The following is a 19,608-nucleotide window of genomic DNA, read 5'->3' on the forward strand; positions in this document are numbered from 1 at the left end:
GAAAAACGAAATGTATGGAAATTCTTCTAAAAATGGGATAAGAGCCTAGTCCTTATAAGACAGTTTGCAGTTTACACTTTAAGAATGAAGATTACTTTAAGGGTATGTTTATGTATTATATAAAGTAGCTATTAATAATTTTGTATCTTCCTCTCACATAAAAGTCATATACAGTCGGAAAAATGAAAGAATACCCATGAACGATCACATTAATCACTTATTTTGTATTTGCTGTCTTTTTCTCTAAATAACAAACGTTTGATATAGAAAAAGATAGTAAATACAAAATAAGTAATTGATGTGATCGTTCATGGGTATTCTTTCATTTTTCCGACTGTATATAATAAATGTTTATTTCAAATATTTAATAAATGTATCAGCATTATGTATGTGGTTTTATTTACACAATAATTTTAAGTCCTTTTTATATATTATTTATACCGAAAATTCAACTAGAAAGTGACGTTGAAAAGGTTACGTAGAAATAACGTTAAACTGTTACGTAACATCACTGTGACTTTTATACCTATATTTTAGGTAAAATTTGACGTAACTTTTGACGTAACTTCTCCCAAAATGTTGACGTTTGTTTGACGTCATATATACGAACACTGTTAGCTGGGGTATCAGCCAATATACTGAGAATGACACAGAGGGCGATCGAACAAGCTATGTTAGGAGTATCAGTATCTCTGAGGGAACATATACGAAATGAGGAAGTGCGAAGAGGGACGAAGGTGGAAGATGTAATTGGAAGAATTGCGCAAATGAAATGGAACTGGGTAGGACACGTGGTACGACAAAACAACGACAGGTGGACGAGAAACATTGTACATTGAAGACCTCGCGAACACAAGTCGGGGAAGACCACAAAAACGATGGCTAAACGACATCAAAGCAGGGAGAAACTGGCACCAAATAGCACAAGACAGAAAAGACTGGAGAGCTCATGAGGAAGCCTTTGTCCAGGAGTGGATGCAAACAGGCTGAAGAAGAATGTCGAACGTGTTCAGACCAACTAAGTCAAACCAACTATGTCCATTTTCGTCTTCCTATTTTTATGACAGAACTTATGTCTTTACCACCATATGCTTATCAGCTAATGTCCGGATTATAAGCATTTTGCTTTCTTTGCTTATAATTATGATTTTTAGTAAAAATGCTTATTTTAAAGATATGTTGCTTATCTGTGTTTATTTTACTTCTTATGATAAACTATAGTGAAATTTCATGTTACAGTCGAACCCGCTTATTGGAATAGCCTTTGTGCCAGGCAAAAATATTCTTATAACTGGGATATTCTAATAACCGATCATTGGTGGCTAGTCGAAATAAGTGTACCGAATATACGTAATAATATTATTTACATACTATGCCAATGTGTAGTTTTACATACTATGCTAAAATGTAGTTGTACATACTATGCCAATATGTAGTTGTACATACTATGCCAATATGTATATCATATTATTTAATATGTACCTACATAATCAGTATAGTATGTAAATGGTTTTAGGTCTTTTCATGTCAATAATACAGTAGTGTAACTACTACTTATCTATGTGTTAAATACCAAATTACATTATATACAGGGTGTTTCATTAATAATTGTCCATATAGTAACTGGAGAAACCTTAGCACAAAATACGAAGATTTAACCTAAAACACCTAAATAAAATGTGCTTCCTTACTGACTTACAGGGTGTTTTACCTAAAAATTTAAAAACTATTTTTGCTCAGCATTTTAAAATTATTCGGCTTATCGTTTTCATACTTGGCAGAAAGTGCGACTACTAGATGACCTACTAAATTACGATAAACAAACGTTTCTAGCTACTACCAGAGGCGCACGACAGGTGATGGTGAAAGGTTGACCCTTTTCAAATTCTACGCCACTGGAGGAATTACTATTCTAGTGCCATTTTTAGATTCTCCAATACTTTTTACGTAAATAATATACTCTTCATTGGTAACGATAAAGTCATTAGTTTTCGAGATATTTGAAGTTAAATATGAAATGGCACAGTTATTTTGATTAATTTATGATATGATTCATATGATTAAAATTTAAAAATTATTTGTACCCAGTACTTAAAACTATTTGGCGTATCTTTATCATACTTGACAGAAAGTGTAGGTACTGTACACCCTACTAAATTAAGATAAATAAACTTTTCTAGCTACTACTAGAGGCGTACGACAGGGGATAGTGACTGGTTGACCCTTCACAAATTCTACGCCACTGACGAAATTGCTATTTTAGTGTACATTTTTGATTTTGCAATACTTTTTATGTAAATAATATACTCGTCATTCGTAACGATAAAATGATTAGTTTTCGAGATATTTGAAATTAAAAATGAAGCGACACAATACATCAATCAAAATAACCGTGTCGTTTCATTTTTAATTTCAAAGATCTCGGAAACTAATGACTTTATCTTTACGAATGAAGAGTATATTATTATCACATAAAGTATTGGAGAATTCAAAAATTGAACTAAAATAGCAATTTCGCCAGTGGCGTAGAATTTGGAAAGGGTCAACCATTCACTTTCCCCCATCGTACGCCTCTGGTAATAGCCAGAAACGTTTGTTTAACATAATTTAGTCGCGTGTACAGCACCTATATTTCCTGCCAAGTATGAAAAGGATACGTCGAATAGTTTTAAAATTCTGAGCAAAACTAGTTTTTAAATTTTTAGATAAAACACCCTGTAACTCAGTAAGGAACCACATTTTATTTAGGTGTTTTAGGTTAAATCTATCAACGGATAGGCACCATAAGAAGAAGAAGGTTAAATCTATGTATTTTGTGCTAAGGTTTCTCCAGTTACTATATGGACAATTATTAATGAAACACCCTGTATATGTGAATGAATACAGTAGGTAATTAATATGAAATGTATGCAATATGTAGATATGTATATATTTTCTTATTAAAATGCATATATAACAAAATTACTTATTTTTTCTTGAGAAGTTATCGGTAATTATAGCATTTTTGTTGTTAATACGTGTGGTCATCCTTAATCCATTGGTTGAATCGAAGTTTTGTTGGCGGCAAGAAATGGATTGTAACATTATTCAACCTCACGTCGGGTTAAAGTAAGATATTTTCTTTTCGAATTTAACAAAGCCATAATTCACATCTTGCAAAGGTACTCTCTGGGTGAATTCTAAATAAACTGCTTCTAGCAATTTTATAACAGGCAACAGTGGGTGAGAATATGTACAGAACTTTGTAGACAAATAAAAATTACTTTATGACCCATGCATTTGTCGGCTAAAGATCGAATTGGTACTCGTAACAAATAGACCAGGGCGCATCTGTAAAAATATTAGTACATTTGGATGTTGAGAGGTGACTCAAATTTTTTTGCAGAAATTGCTTGAAAATAAATCAAATAATAATATTTGAGTTATCCTCCCTCTCAAAAAGGTCCGGAACATTGTTTAAATAATCAAAATGTCAAAAAATTAAGGAAAAATTCGATTTTTTTCTTGGTTTTTTGATTATAACTTTAAAAGTATTCATTTCCGAGAAAAGTTGTACTGACATAAAAGTTGCATAATTAAATTTCTTACAATATAGAATTAGTTAAAAATTTAAAAAATAGTCACCCTTGTTGCAAAATAGCAATAATTGCGAAAAAACCATACAAAAACAGGTATTCGCATTTTACGTTTTTCAATCATTTATGCTACACTTAGAACCTTCATATTTCACCCACAAAAACTTTATGATACGGTAAAATATTACTGCAAATTTCATTAAGATCGGTTCAATAGAATTTGCAAAATAAATTTGGCAATCCAGCTTCCGTAAAAAGAATTCATTTTTTGAAAATGTTACAGGACTGAAAGTAAAGCAGATAGCAAGTTGAATTTTTTTTGCGTGTGGAAGTCTGCTGTACCTTTCATTTGCAATTTTGCAAAATTAAAATCGATTAACACCACGGCGTCAGGAATTTTTTTAAATAAACATTAATTATTGGTGCTACGCGCAGGACAGCGGATAGTTTCCTCTGATTGGGCATTCCAATGACCTTTGATAATAATTGATACATTTTAATTTTTATTAAATTTTGATATAAATAAATTTGTTTATTGCAAAATAAAAACACATACTCTATCCTTGGAAATAACACTTTTATTAGCAAAAACTTTATTTGTTCATATATTTTAACTTAAAAAATAAAAGTTTATTATTTTTAAATATATGCAATTGTTTAAATAATATTTCACAAACAATAATAAAATTAGTTTGATTTTTGTGGAATTAAAATATTAAAATACAACAAAATATAGATTAAGAAAATAATATATTAGATAAAGATTGGAAGAAATTTTGGTGGAAATCAACTTGTGTGAATCGAACACCGCTGTCCTGCGCGTAGCACCAAAAATTATTGTTTATTTAAAAAATTTCCTGACGCCGTGATAATTAATCGATTTTAATTTTGCAAATTGGAAATTAAAGGTACAGTACACTTCTATAAGCAAAAAAAAATTCAACTTGCTATCTGCTTTAATTTCAGTCCTGTAACATTTTGAAAAAATGAATTTTTTTTGCGAAAGCAGGATTGCAAAATTTATTTTGCAAACTGTATTAAACCGATCTTAATGAAATTTAGAGTATTGTTTTAGTGTATCATAAAGTTTTTCTGGGTAAAATATAAAGGTCCTAAGTGTAGCATAAATGGTTGAAAAACGTAAAATGCGAATACTTGTTTTTGTATGTTTTTTTCGCAATTATTGCTATTTTGCAACTAGGGTGACTACTTTTTAAATTTTTAATTAATTCCATATTGTAGAAAATTTAATTACGCAACTTTTATGTCAGTACAACTTTTCTCGGAAATGAATATTTTTAAAGTTATAATCAAAAAACGAAGAAAAAAATCGAATTTTTCCTTAATTTTTTGACATTTTGATTATTTAAACAATGTTCGGACCTTTTTGAGAGGGAGGATAACTCAAATATTATTATTTGATTTATTTTCAAGCAATTTCTGCAAAAAAATTTGAGTCACCTCTCAACGTCCATCTCAAAACAGATGCGCTCTGGACTAAAAGTAATAAATATTTCAAAAATGAATAACCATTTTCAATGTTTACCAGAGAAGGTTCCCATTGTTTTCAGTCTGGTAGGATGTAGAATGACATTTTTGGATGTTGTTTTATGTGCTATTAGATTGAAAACTTAGTTTTTTAATAAATATTTATTACCCTAATAATATCTAATCCAGCACTACAGGCCCTTGACAACAAACCATAATACCAAACATAATTTAAATTTTTAGTAAATTGTAAAAAAAATTTTCGTCGATCTGCAAAATATGCTAATAAGCGGTATTATCTAATTAGAACATATTCCAATAAACGGATAAATTTATTAAGGAGTAAATGGAAACCTTTCGGGACCTCGAATTTATATTACATAAACCGGGATATTCCTATAAAAGAGATTCTAATAAGCGGGTTCGACTGTACTTCCTGTATTACGCAAAATTCTATGAAATATACAGAGCTATAAAACTCTAATAATTCAATAAACCAAAAGAATTTTAATCCCAAAAGGTAGAATTCCGCACCAAGCGACCGAGACAGGAGACCGCGACAGATAGGTCGCGATAGGCGGTAGTTGGTCGCTGGTCTCGGTCGCGGGCTGCAGAACTACCCTGATATAATTGCATTGAGACCAGTCGTGGGGAGACCTCGCCTATCTGTCGCCTGTCGCGGTCTCCTGTCTCGGTCGCTTGGTGCGGAATTCTACCTTTAGGCTTAGGAGATAAACGGGAGAACCCATCGTTCTACCTGTCATGTAAGAAACTAATATTTGTCTGCAGACACCCCAAATTTATTATATTGTTGTAAAATAGTACCGGTACATTTGTCTAAATTTAAATACGTACCAATCACATCTGCAGATGTTGAAAGAACTTTTTCTACGTATAAATATAATATTATGTATACAGATAGAACACATAACTTTTTACAAGAAAATTTTGAAAAACGTATTATTGTTATTTGTTTTTATGCTAATGGCCATGAATAAAAAATATATTAATATTTTAGATTTTTTTTTATTATAATATAGCTTAACACTTTGATAATTTTTTACTTATTGTTAATAATACGATAATTAAAAATAAAGGTAATTTAATGTTAATGTCCTTGTAATGAAAAACCATTTTCAATTTCGTTGCAAAACGAAAATACAACCGCACCATATTCTAGTCCCATCAGAGAGTGCAGCAAGCACCTCTACCGGTTTCGAAACTTATTAGTCTGATAGTCTCTCATCAGGAGGCACATATGCTGCTCTCTCTGATCCAACCAAAACAAATCCCGGCGTGCAGTCACGGATTGCAATGAACGAAATTAGCTGCTAGCAAAAGACTAAGTTTTCACTCTGATGGCATATAAAACAACATAATGTTACTGTACATCCCACCAGACTGAAAACAATGGGAACCTTCTCTGCTTACACCTCCGAGGCTTCTACAATTTGCAAGCCATACGGATGCTGAGACTAAGGAAGATGACGGAATTTTACAATTTATAATTCACGTCCCATCTGCTCAGCGCGGTAAAGTTCCAACGAGAATGGTTCCCTTCGTACTACAATCAGAGTAAACATGTAAATCAAAAATGAATAACCATTTTCAATTTCGTTAACCACATTCTAGTTCGATCAGAGAGTGCAGCAAGCCCCTCTACCGGTTTCGAAACTTATTAGTCTCTCATCAGGAGGCACATATGCTGCTCTCTCTGATCCAACCAAAATAAATCCCGGCGTGCAGTCACGGATTGCAACGAACGAAATGGCATAGATGCCCTAGCGGCAACTGCTAGCAAAAGACTAAGTTTTCACTCTGATGGCATATAAAACAACATAATGTTACTCTACATCATTTCATTATGCCATTTCGTTCGTTGCAATCCGTGACTGCACGCCGGGGCTTGTTTTGGTTGGATCAGAGAGAGCAGCATATGTGCCTCCTGATGAGAGACTAATAAGTTTTGAAACCGGTAGAGGTGCTTGCTGCACTCTCTGATTGGACTAGAATATGGTGCGGCTGTATTTTCGTTTTGCAACGAAATTGAAAATGGTTATTCATTTTTGATTGACATAATTATTTATACACGGCGCCAAAAAATGTTTTTAAATTAAATTAATTGGCACAAAAAGAATAATGATGTGATCTATTTAATTTAAAATACATTTTACTGCTGCCGTAAAAGGAAAAAAAATGTTTATTTCACAAATAAACATGGTTTTTCTCTTAAATTCAATGTTTAAACGGCCACCCACCTGGCTCTTAGCAGTTTGAACACTTATTTAAGTGATCAGCAATTTATTTATCAAATAAACATTTTTCTGTTTTGTGACAGCAGTAAAATGTATTTTAATTTAAATAAATCACATACATTCTTCTTTTTGTGTGAATTAATTTAATTCAAAAATTTTTTTAACCCTACTGCCATTTAAAAAAAAACACCGATTACGTCATCACGCCCAGATGGATGACGTCACTAGTATGATATATAGGTATGCCAATGACAACAAATCATAATTTATTCCTTTCATTTGCACCATACTGTATATTTTTTGTATTTTAAGTAATCTTCAATAAAAAATCGACATTTGGTGATATAGCTCTAACGAAACTACTGATTCCTATTAGAAGCTTTTTCACCAAAAAACTTTGTATAAAACTTTTCGTTCCACAAATCCACAACGAAAAAGTTTTCCTGTAGTTGACTGTAATACAAAAAACAGTAAAATCCTTTATAAAAGGTATATATTTAAGATCCCTAAAAAGGGCTACATCACATAACTAGTTTTCGACTGGCTTACCAGTCATCATCAGTGCTTACGTGAAGTTTACATGCTAACCACCAAGATATAATATAACAAAAATATGAGGGTCAAAGCCTTCTATAAGTAATCCGTCAAGGAAACATAGGTTAAAAATGCTAACTTAAGTGTGGATGTTTGAAATATTTTTACTAATATGCCCCAGGTAACATCTGAGCTGTGATTTGACTTGTTCACATGGTCCACCACACTTCCACCATGCTATACACATAAGTACTTCAGCTTTTCGGCTGGTGTTACTGCTCTATTACATCCATCTTCGGTATGTCAGAAATCGCATGGCGATATGCAAAACTAGTGTAGAAATTGACCTCGTCGTCCACTAGTTGTGGAAACAATTTTGCAAAATCAACTTACCTCCTCGATAAAAATATGCTGTGTACCCACTCTCGAAGAGGTCTCACTTCCTTTTCCTCTTCTTTCAAAAGTAATGCTATTTTGTAGTGTTTTGCTCTTAGACATCTTGATCTTGTTTAACCTGTAGATTTGATCGACCTAAATACTGAAGTAGACTGACGGTGATCTGCCGGGACTGTGTGTCTGTGTGAATTGTTGCCCCTTCACTTTACGGGGATTTGACTGTGATCTAATCGTCCCGTGACTGTTGGTTTGAATCAACCTCAATACAAGAGTCCTGGGTACAACAGGTGTGGAACAGAAAATTTCCAAAGGAAAAAAAATTAAATAATGCTAAATATTCAATAACAATAAATGTATTTAACAATAATAAAAATATCCCCTAACACATTTTATAAAAATAGTTTATCAAAATAAAGCATTTACTTTTTAATTATTTATAAAAAATAGTTCCTAAACTACTATAGAATTTAAAAATTATTGTCATAGAAAATATTGATATATTTTATAAAAAATATATATTTTAACAATTGCTTTGTTGTATGGTAAACTGGGTATGTACTTACTAATATCGAGACGAACTTGGCTATTTTATTTAAATATAAATAAAGTTTTTATTAATTATAAAGTCATTACTATTTTCATTCCTATTTTTACAGCATAGTACAGCAGATATTAAAACTTAACAAACTCAAAAATTGTTTAATATATGAAAACATATTGTGGCATTTTACACTTGTAATTAATATACAGTTAAGTCCATGGTTCTTTACCGTGCATCATTAATAAGTGGAGAGATAAAACACATACTTTGTATCTACCATCATTGTCTTCCACGCATGAAACTAGAGACAAGCCCGCTACCGCCTGTTATTAAGTAAAGACAAATGTTATTTTTATGAGCGCTCTACTCATTACACCGAAAAAATATAGATACACAAAAGACGCTTGGGGACGTTTTCCGATTTTAAGTGAAATTTGTGACGTTCCTGGTTTGTTAACTTGTGGATGTCAGTTTGTTGGATTTTTTTTTGTTTTATTTTTGTCCTGCTTTTGCATTTAGAAGTTATTTATATTACACAAACAGTTGCTTTCACAACTAATTTTATATTGGAGTTTGAAATTTTATGGTAAGTGTATTTTATTTTGCCATTAATATACATACAAAGTTAACCTCATTCACACAGTTAAGGAATGGTTTTATTTAAGTTTCCGCAAAAGTGAAAGAAATAACAAAAATATATATATTTCATTAAATTTTTTAAAAATTGTTATTTAAGTATTTATTAATCAGTAATGATATTAAAATAATTTATTAAGCTACTTCAAATGTAGTGTTAATTCTGCACCAAAATTTTAAAGCAAAACTAACATTTTACATTCTATTTATTTGATAATGTCAAATTTTATAATATCCGTCATCGGAGCAGTAGCCACTTTCTGTCACTTGCTGTTGCGTTAAGTAAATTTCCGACTTATTTCGTATGCTGTAAATGATGACGCACGGGTAAATATCCATGGACTCAACTCTACATTCGAAACTGCTATATCTAAAATAGAATAACTTCAAAATGTGTACAAACATTATAAAATTTGAGCTAGATCATTGAAATATTTACAATATTTCTTTTAACTTAATAATAAACATTATGGAATTTATTGCTTCTGCACCATTCATAAGCGTTTCTAAACATCTTCTCCCATGGACTCTTCTTGTAGTGTACCCAGCTTTGTGGCATGTACGGCCATTGGAATGGTTGAACGCATCTTTCGGGATGCGGCATCATCGCTAAGTGTCTTCCGTCTTCGGAGCACACTCCCGCCAATCCCTCAATACTTCCATTGGGATTCATGGGATAGATTTCAGTCGGTTTTCCGTTATCGTCTACGTAACGCAAGGCGACGAGTTCTTCGGATTTCAATTGGTCGTAGATGGTGTCTGATTTGAACGTGAATCGACCTTCTCCATGAGCGACCTACAACACATGAGTAATAAAATTGATAAGTTAAAAATTATAACCAAGGAAGAACTTCCTGTAGTTGGCTGTATACCATTAATTACAAGTGAAATTTAATAAAAATTTATTGTCATAATACCTATAGAAAGAATGGGGGAAACACGTGTGGTTAAAATATCAAGAGATAAATCATCAATCCGTAGAATAAGTATCGGCCAATCGAGCAAAAGATGGAGTGACAACCTTCCATAGAGGTATCAATATCATAATATGACATTTTTGCCCGGGAGATTGTTTCGGACAGCTTCCGGCGCCACTTGTATCTTTAAATATGTTTCAAGTAACTAGTGGCGATGCTCACATTAGCCCAGGGGGGCCGACGGCTTAACGTACCCTCCGAAGCACAGTAAACGGCTCGTATCATTTTTAGAAATGAAAAAAATGTCGTTGTTGGTGCCGATTCCGTGGAGATTCGAACTCGTGCTTATGAACCGCTTTGGCTTATGAAGCCAGTATCTTTTCGCTGAGCTACGGCCGTTCACAATTTCCAGTGGTGGCTTATGTTAATCCCTATGTGTATGTTAAATCCATTCTCTAACTACAGACAGAGCCCGTTGCATTCAATCTCAGTAACGTTACGTATTTCATACGGCTCTTTATCGTGCATCTATCCATCAGTCCATCTACCTGCAGCTTGTTTCGTCTATTCCTTTCCCTATCCAACAGACTTTTCCCTGATATTCGTCTGAGTATTTTCATCTCTGTTGTTTCTAGTAGTCGTCTCGTTTTAGATGTGTCAGGTCTTGTTTCCGCCGTGTATGTCAATATAGGTCTAATTTCTTTTTTATAGATTCTTGCTTTTGTGTCTTGTGTTAGTTGTTTGTTCTTCCAGATTGTGTCATTAAGGGATCCCGCCGCTTTACTTGCTTTTAAGCTTTGTTGTTGTACTTCCTCTTCAACATCTCCGTAACTGGTTATATCTATTCCCAGATATCTAAACCTTGCATTTGCTTAAACTATTGCCGTTATTCCTCATGCAAGCAAAGTCCTGTTACATACAAGGTGTTTCATTGGAAAAGTAACATACGTTAACTGTAGAAAGAGGACACTTAGGCGGTCTCAAAAATACCATACTTAACGGGTCTTACTTCATTAATAACAAAGATACTGGGTGTTATATCTCTTTTGCCATTGTCTTATTTGGTTCATAACTTTTTAACCACACTGTATATTTATTTTATATTTGGCACGCAAATATTATTTAAGGTGTACAATCAACTAATTTATATAAAATTGTAAAAAATCCAGGTCCAGATTAAAAAATATTGGAAAATGTTCCAACCCAAAAACAACACCCTGTACATTGAATTTTTTAAAAATAGATTTTGCATTTGAAAAGTGGATGAAAAACTAAATTTATTGGTACACTTTGAATTGTCGGCAAAATGATTTTTCTGGTCAAATTTTGAATTTGAATTTTGAAATTATGTGAATTGCGAAAGCTCGAAGTAGAAAAAAAAATTTAAATACGACTTACAACTTGCTGACCATACTTTATTTTTATTTTATATTTTATAAATATTGGAAAACTGTTCTGATCCAAAAACAACACCCTGTACATTGAATTTTTTAAAATATATTTTTCATTTTAAAAGAGGATGAAAAACTAAATTTAGTGGTATACTTTGAATTTTCGACAAAATGATTTTTCCGGCAAAATTTTGAATTTGAATTCTGAAATTTTGTGACTTAAGAGAACTCGAAGTAAAAAAAATTAAAATGTCACTTAATTTTAATTAACACCATTATTTAATGTGAATTGTTAAAATGTTAACATTTTAGTATTTTTTTTTATTACGGCGACAAATAATTCATAAGAAATAGTCACTTTTAATTAATAAATAAATAATACTAAAGTCCAAAGTTTATAACGAGGAAATAAATAGTATAGAAGAACTTCTTGAGCAGATTCGAGACGCCTTCCAATAAATGAAGAATAAGTCTGCCGATATTAGGGAGTCAGTCAGACAAATAACAAAAAGAGCAAGACTTTGTCTTCGACAAGGTGGTGGCCATTTTGAACAATTACTATAGTTTTGATAGTTAATTTTTGAAAAAAAATTTGTTTTTTTTATCTGTAAGATAGTTCGTTGATTAAAGTTATGTATTTTTTGTGGACTCTTTATTATTTATTCATTAATTAAAGTTGAATATTTGTTATGAATTATTTGTCGCCATAATAAAAAAACACCAAAATGTTAACATTTAACCAATTTAGATTAAATAATGGTATTAATTAAAATTAAGTCACAGTTTAATTTTTTTACTTCGAGCTCTCGCAATTCACATAATTTCAGAATTCAAATTCAAAACTTTACCAGAAAAATCATTTTGCCGAACATTCAAAGTATACCACTAAATTTAGTTTTTCGTCCTCTTTTTAAGTGCAAAATTCATTTAAAAAAAAAATTAATGTACAGGGTGTCTTTTTGGGTTGGAACATTTTTCCAATATTTTTTAATCCGGCCCTGGATTTTTGATAATTGTAAATAAATTAATTGATTGGGCACCTTAAATAATATTCTGTGTTAAATATAAAATAAATCTACAGTGTGTTTAACAAGTTTTAAGTCTTATTTCAATTTTTTTTTCTACTTCGAGCTCTCGCAATTTGCATAATTTCAGAATTCAAATTCAAAATTTTACCAGAAAAATCATTTTGCCAAAAATTCAAAGTATAGCAATAAATTTAGTTTTTCATCCTCTTTTCAAATACAAAATCTATTTTAAAAAAATTTAATGTACATGGTGTTGTTTGGGTCGGAACATTTTTCCAATATTTTTTAATCCGGACCTGGATATTTTACAATATTAAATAAACTTATTGATTGAAAACCTTAAATAATATTTCCGTGCAAAATAAAAAATAAATATACAGTGTGGTTAAAAAGTTATGAAACAAATAAGAAAATGGCAAAATAGATAAAACACCCAGTATCTTTGTTATTAATGAAGTAAGACCCATTAAGTATGGTATTTTTTAAATCGCCTAAGTGTCCTCTTTCTACAGTTAACGTATGTTACTTTCCCAATGAAACACCCTGTATAATCAATAAACAGCTAAAGAACTTTCTACTTCTAAAAATAGAGATAGCTGAAGAACAATGTGGATTGATATCAGTGGAAGGAACGCGTGAACAGATATTGAACATCAGCTAGATAATAGAAAAAGAGGGGAACACAATATATCAATGCTACTATGTTCCGTAGATGATACAAGTCTTTCGATTCAGTAAAATGAGATCCTCTCTGGAATATAATAAGAAATATTTATGATACAAACTCAACCAAAGTTAAAGTATACGGAATATATGCAAATGCGTTCAAAAATAAAAAAAGATTTCTATATGCATTTATCAAAAACAATAAGTTCTAAATTAAAAAGAAATGTTAGAAATAAATCTAAATCATTTACTTACCCACACACCAAATGAAGACCCTTCCATACCCTTCATCATTATAGCTTTGGATTTTTCTATCTTGATAGTGCTCCACCGGCATTCGAATCTTTCAGACAAATTATGTTCCAACATTATGTCTGGTTTAGTACCTTCATTAACAGGTGTTCCAACCCAACCGATAAGAGCCATCAATTGGCATCCGTTACATACTCCCAAACTGAACGTGTCTCTTCTGGCAAAGAATTTGTCGAACTGTTCTCGGACGGTTTTGTTGAATAGAATACTGGCCGCCCAGCCTTTAGCAGAACCCAAGACATCTAAAAAAAATATGTTGTATGATATATTTAATTTATATTATAATACATAATACCGTACGTTTAGTTTTCGATTAGAGATAGAAATCGGCAACATTGCTTATAAGAATGAGTTGCATTGTCACTGTAAAATCGACGAATAAATCCGCGCGACTCGGGTGTGGCAAGCGGAGAAGCAGTGTTGCCATGTATTGGGTGTACTCCTATATCTAATGTAGAAGTAAACGCACGGTATAAGTAAGTATTAGGTTTATTAAAGTGAAATAATTTTTAGGTGCGAATCTCGAAAAACTCCATGGTTTAGCGACGAAGTGAAGATAAAATGTGAAGAAAAGAAGAAAGCATATCTACAATCCAAAACAAACATACCGAACAATAGAGAACAGAGATAACAAGCATACAACCACTATAAACGAATCAGAAATAAAACTAATACTTTAGTCAGACAAACAAAAGCAGAGATTCTCAAAACAGATGTAACACGACTTCTACATAACACGAAAAGAAATATGGAGAAAGAGATGAAGGAAGTAATAAAAACGAGACACATTTAGAAGGAAACATAGGTAGACTACTTTCCATTCATATTTGCTAAAAGTGACGATAATGAACCAACAACACCAGAAGTGACCGCAAACGAAGAAATAAACATTGAGGAAGAAGAGGTAAAGGAAGCATTAATAAAATTAAGAAATAGAAAATGACAGACCAGACGACAGAATACCGAATGAACGTCTGTCCAGAAGACCAGATTTGACCAAACAACTATTAAAACTAATCAAAAAAATAATAGAACAAAACAGAACACCACAAGATTGGAGATCAAGCATCTAATATTTCTCTTCAAAAAGGGAGACAAGAGAACCAAAACACATAGAAAAGGATACATGGATTGACTGTCTAAAAAAGCTCTATGCAGAGGAAGAACAAATGATGCTAGAACCGGAAACACCAGAAATTACCACAAATGAAGATGTTAATATAAGTACACAGGAAGTTCGAAACACTTGAAAAGCTGAAGAACAGAAAAGCTGCAGGTAGGGATGGAATGTCAAACGAATTACTGAAATATTGTGGAGCAGCAATGACAGAACAATTAACAACATTAATTAACAAAATCATAAAACAGAATAAAATACCGGAAGAATGGAGAACGAGCGAACTAATTCTACTATTCAAAACAGGAGATAAAAAGCAGCCAGAAAACTACAGACTATCAACTTGTTAAATACTACCTAAATCTTGTTAGAGGATAAATTTAGCAGATGAACAACCGGAAGCAAATTACTGAGAAATCACTAGAGTATAATAGACCAGCATTTCTATGTCTAATTGACTTAAAGAAAGCATTTGACAGAGTAAGACTCAAAGATGTAATACATCTTCTGCAAAATAGAGAAGTCCCCCAGATATGATAAAAACTATTGATAAAACATCTACTAAAACAACAAAATAGAAGTCAGAATAGATGGACAACTTACATAACCTATAGATATAGGCAGCGGAATAAGACAGGGAGACTCATTGAGTCCTATGCTCTTCAATTTAATCATGGATGAAATCATCAAAAACGTCAACAAAGGAAAGGATATGACAGAAGCTCGAAACAAATGACTGTGAATGAAAAGCCCCATCAGTAAAGAACCAATCAGATGTAAAATAGAAATTGATGGTATCAGTATTGATGAACAGGTAATGGAAGTAAAATACCTTGTACTTACATTGTCAAGTTACGGAGACCTGGACAAAGAAGTGAGAAATCAAGTACAAAAAGCAAATAGACTGGCAGTATGCCTTTAACACTATATGGCGAAACCGACATATTAACACTGAGATGAAGTCAAGAATTTATAAAGCCAGTGTAAGACCAATAATGACATATATATCAGAAAGAAGACCCGATACAGCCACAACACAAATACTACTGGAAACGGCAGAGATGAGAGTACTGAGAAGAATTACAGGAAATACCTTGAGAGATCGAAAGAGAAGTGAAGACATTAAAAGACAATGTAACGTACAGTGTATAAACGAATGGACACTAAATAGAAAAAAAGAATGGAACAACCACATAATCAGAATAGGGAAGACACGTGTGGTCAAAATAGCAAGAGATAAATCACCAATCGGTATAAAGAAGTATCGTCCGACCGCACAAAAGATGGAGTGACAACCTTCCATAGAGATATCAATCCGCCAATGAACAAGCAGAATTGCTTATAAAGTGGAAGAAGAAGAAGAAGAAGAAGAAGAAGAAGAAGAAGAAGAAGAATAAGAAGAAGAAGAATAAGAAGAAGAAGAAGAAAAAGGAAGACAAAATGGGCCCGGAGAATTATAAAGGAATTAATTTATGAAACATAGCATTAAAATTAACAACCAAAGTGATAACAAACTGAATGAAATTACTACACTACCACTAAAAGATTAAAGTTTTAGATCGGGAAGGTCATGTACCGACGCTGTATTTATAATGAGGCAATGCAAAAGAAATCATTAGAACAAGACAAACCTGCATATTTATGTACAAACAAACCTGCTTTTGTAGGCCTTAAGAAGGCATTTAACAGGCACAAATTAAATGACGTTATCCACTTATTGTAAGCAAGAGAGATAGATACCTCTAGGGATAATCAAAACGATAGAAAATATCTACCAGAACAAAATAAAAGTAAAAGTAGAAAAGCTAACTGACCCGATTGTAGCTTGCACTGGGATAAGACCGAGATTCCCTGAGTCCTCTATTGTTCAACCGGATCATGGATAAAATATTAAAACAAGTAAGAACAAGAAAAGGATACCAAATGGGAGCAAAATAACTTAAAATAATCTGCTATGCAGACGACGCAATACTAATCTCTCAAAGTGAAGATGATTTACAACGTATGCTGCACCAATTTAATATAACCGCTAGAAAATTTAACATGTTAATTTCATCCAAAAAAGACAAATTGCATAGCTATAACAGCAAATCTACTAAGACGTGAGGTAGAGCTGGAGGGTCAGATAATAAAACAAATGATGGAGTTTAAATATCTATGCATCACTCTATTTAGCTACGAAAATCTAGAAACAGAAGTGGAAGATCAACTGAAGAGAGCAAAATAGAGCCGCAGGTTGGCTTAATCAAATAATATGGGGAACTAAAAATATCGGGAAAGAAATAAAAAAGCAGAATTTACAAAGTTATCAGACTAATAATGATACAGGACACGACATAATACCAAAAATGAGAACCCTTAGAAAAATCGATGATAAGACACTATGAGACAAAGCTAGAAGTACAGATATACAACGGAGATGCAAGGTGGATTGTTACAATATACGACGGGCTTCATCTTGATTCTAAATTAAACTGGAAACAACACATTTTAAAGAAGACGAAACAAATTGAGTTGAGAGTGAAAGAAATTAATTGGCGTATAGGTAGAAAATCTCGACTCTCAATTGAGAACAAACTGCTGATTTATAAAACAGTCATCAAACCTATATGGACGTACGGTATAGAACTATGGAGTTGTGCCAGCAAATCAAACACAAAAATTATCCAAAGAACTCAATCAAAAATTCTACGCACCATCGCAAATGCCCCGTGGTACATTTCCAACCAAACCCTTCATACAGACCTAAACATCCCGTTAGTCAGCACAGTAATTCAAGAAAGAACCAACAGACACCACGAGAAATTGGAAGGCCACCCCCAACCAATTAATAGTTCCATTACTGCAGCCACTAAACAACAGAAGATTGCGAAGATTATGGCCCATAGATCTTCGCTGAAACTGAGGTGAAACCGCTGGGTGATGTACCTCATAACGCCATTTTAGTGTACAATACTACATTGATATAAGTTATTGTACTTGTTATCAAATTAACTCATAGAATAAATATGTAATTCTGATTGTTAATAAATTCTTACAGAAAAAAAAAACAATATATTGTCCTTTTCATGAGCATTTTTCAGTGCGTAACAAATGATAGGAAAAAGGGTAAGTCCGTGATAATACACATTTATGACATTTATTCTAACATGACATTTAGTTAAATCTGACAGTTGTCACATTTTATTTTCAATTTGGAATAAAAACAAATCAAATGTGTTTCTTGCATTTATAAAATGGTATTTTCTTTGATTTGTATAGTCTTATAAATTATACAGATTATATTTGTAATATTATTATCTAATTAAAAAACTATTTTTTTTATTATGGCGCCATCTATCGACAACTAGAATAACTAGAATAAATGTTATAAATGTCACCGACGAAATGTAATCACCGACGTGCCTTTTTTTCTGTCACATACAATTTAATGCGTTAGAAAGAAATCGAAAAACTGTGACGCACTGAAAGATGATCATGAGAAAAAGAATACAACGTTAAAAGTAGATGTTGCTCTATAGTTGTACATACTCTATGTAATGACAGTTTAGAAGTTGTAATGTAATGTCAAGAAAATAAGAAAATATAATGTCAGTTATGTTCAAGTAAAATGTTTTCCTATTGTCCAGTAATTTAGTGAATTATAATCGTTGTTGGTCATTTACTTAGTTCACCTAACTCAATTTATAACAGGTTACGGGCCCAACTCACGTGGGAACTGAACAGGTGAAAAAATATGGCGACCAGCAATAACGATTATAAAATTCAAGTCGACAAACTTGAGGCTCCTGAAGACTGGGCAAAATGGAAATGGCACGTTTCGATGTTATTACGAGCGTATGCACTTGAAGACATTGTGAACGGTATGCGTAAGTGTCCCGAGGTTACTGAAAATTCAACTTCATTGGAAGTAGAGAAGCATCAACAATGGTTAAAAGACGATGCAAAAGCGGCAAGTTTGTTAGCAGGTACGCTCGGAAAAACTGTTGCCGAGCTCGCGTTGACATGTACTCACGCTAGTGAAATATGGGACAAATTATGTGCGCGATTTGAACGCAGTAGTACGCAACGGTTAAACATGTTAATTGAAGCCTTCTTTAGAGTCCAGCGTGATAAAAAAGAAGATATTAGTACAAATGTTACGAAGTTGCAGAAACTGTTTATAGATTTGAATGATGAATTGCAGAAGCATGATGAAAATGTTTTATCCGAAAGAATGTTAAATGGCCGGATCTTATCAACTTTGGGTAAGGACATTGATAATTTCAAAGATTTGTGGGACACGATACCATCAAAGAATCAAACTTTGAACTTATTGATTGAGAAATTGTGTGCCATTGAATTACGTGACCAAAGTACCACAGAATCTTCTGCGTTTGTTGCACGCAATAGGCCGACAGAAAAATACACACAGAGCCAAAGTACAACTACTACGAAGTCAAAGAGAAATGTACATCGTGCAAAAGAGAAATGTCCATGTCACAAATGCAAGAAATTAGGCCATTGGACGAGAGTGTCCATTGAAAAAATCTACTGAGAATTTAGATAAGAATAAAAGTAATGATACTGCTTTTTTGTCCGTTGTTTTAAGTGCCTCATCTAACAATTGTGTTGAAGCTGGAAAATGGTATTGTGACAGTGGAGCCACAAATCATATCACTACAGATAAGCAATATTCCTCATCTTATACAGAATTTGCTGAACCCGAAAAGATATCACTTGGTAAGAAGGGTGTATGTAATAGTATGTATG

The 19,608-nt window shown here is 32.6% G+C and overlaps 1 protein-coding gene across 1 annotated transcript in view; it reads right to left on the reverse strand.

The window, feature by feature from the left end:
- Nucleotides 1-8,585: 8,585 nt before the first annotated feature.
- LOC126885248 (phosphoribosylformylglycinamidine synthase-like) overlaps nt 8,586-19,608 on the reverse strand; it is a 79,698-nt gene continuing 68,675 nt past the window's right edge. The window contains exons 12-13 of the mRNA XM_050651731.1: nt 13,683-13,981; nt 8,586-10,221 (exon numbers count right to left, since the gene is read on the reverse strand). Coding sequence (XP_050507688.1) covers nt 9,880-10,221; nt 13,683-13,981 — 641 coding nt within the window. The 3' untranslated portion in view covers nt 8,586-9,879. The remainder of the gene's footprint in view (nt 10,222-13,682; nt 13,982-19,608) is intronic.

The sequence above is a fragment of the Diabrotica virgifera genome, chromosome 5 (assembly GCF_917563875.1).
Source record: "Diabrotica virgifera virgifera chromosome 5, PGI_DIABVI_V3a".
Classification (NCBI taxonomy): Eukaryota; Metazoa; Arthropoda; class Insecta; order Coleoptera; family Chrysomelidae; genus Diabrotica; species Diabrotica virgifera.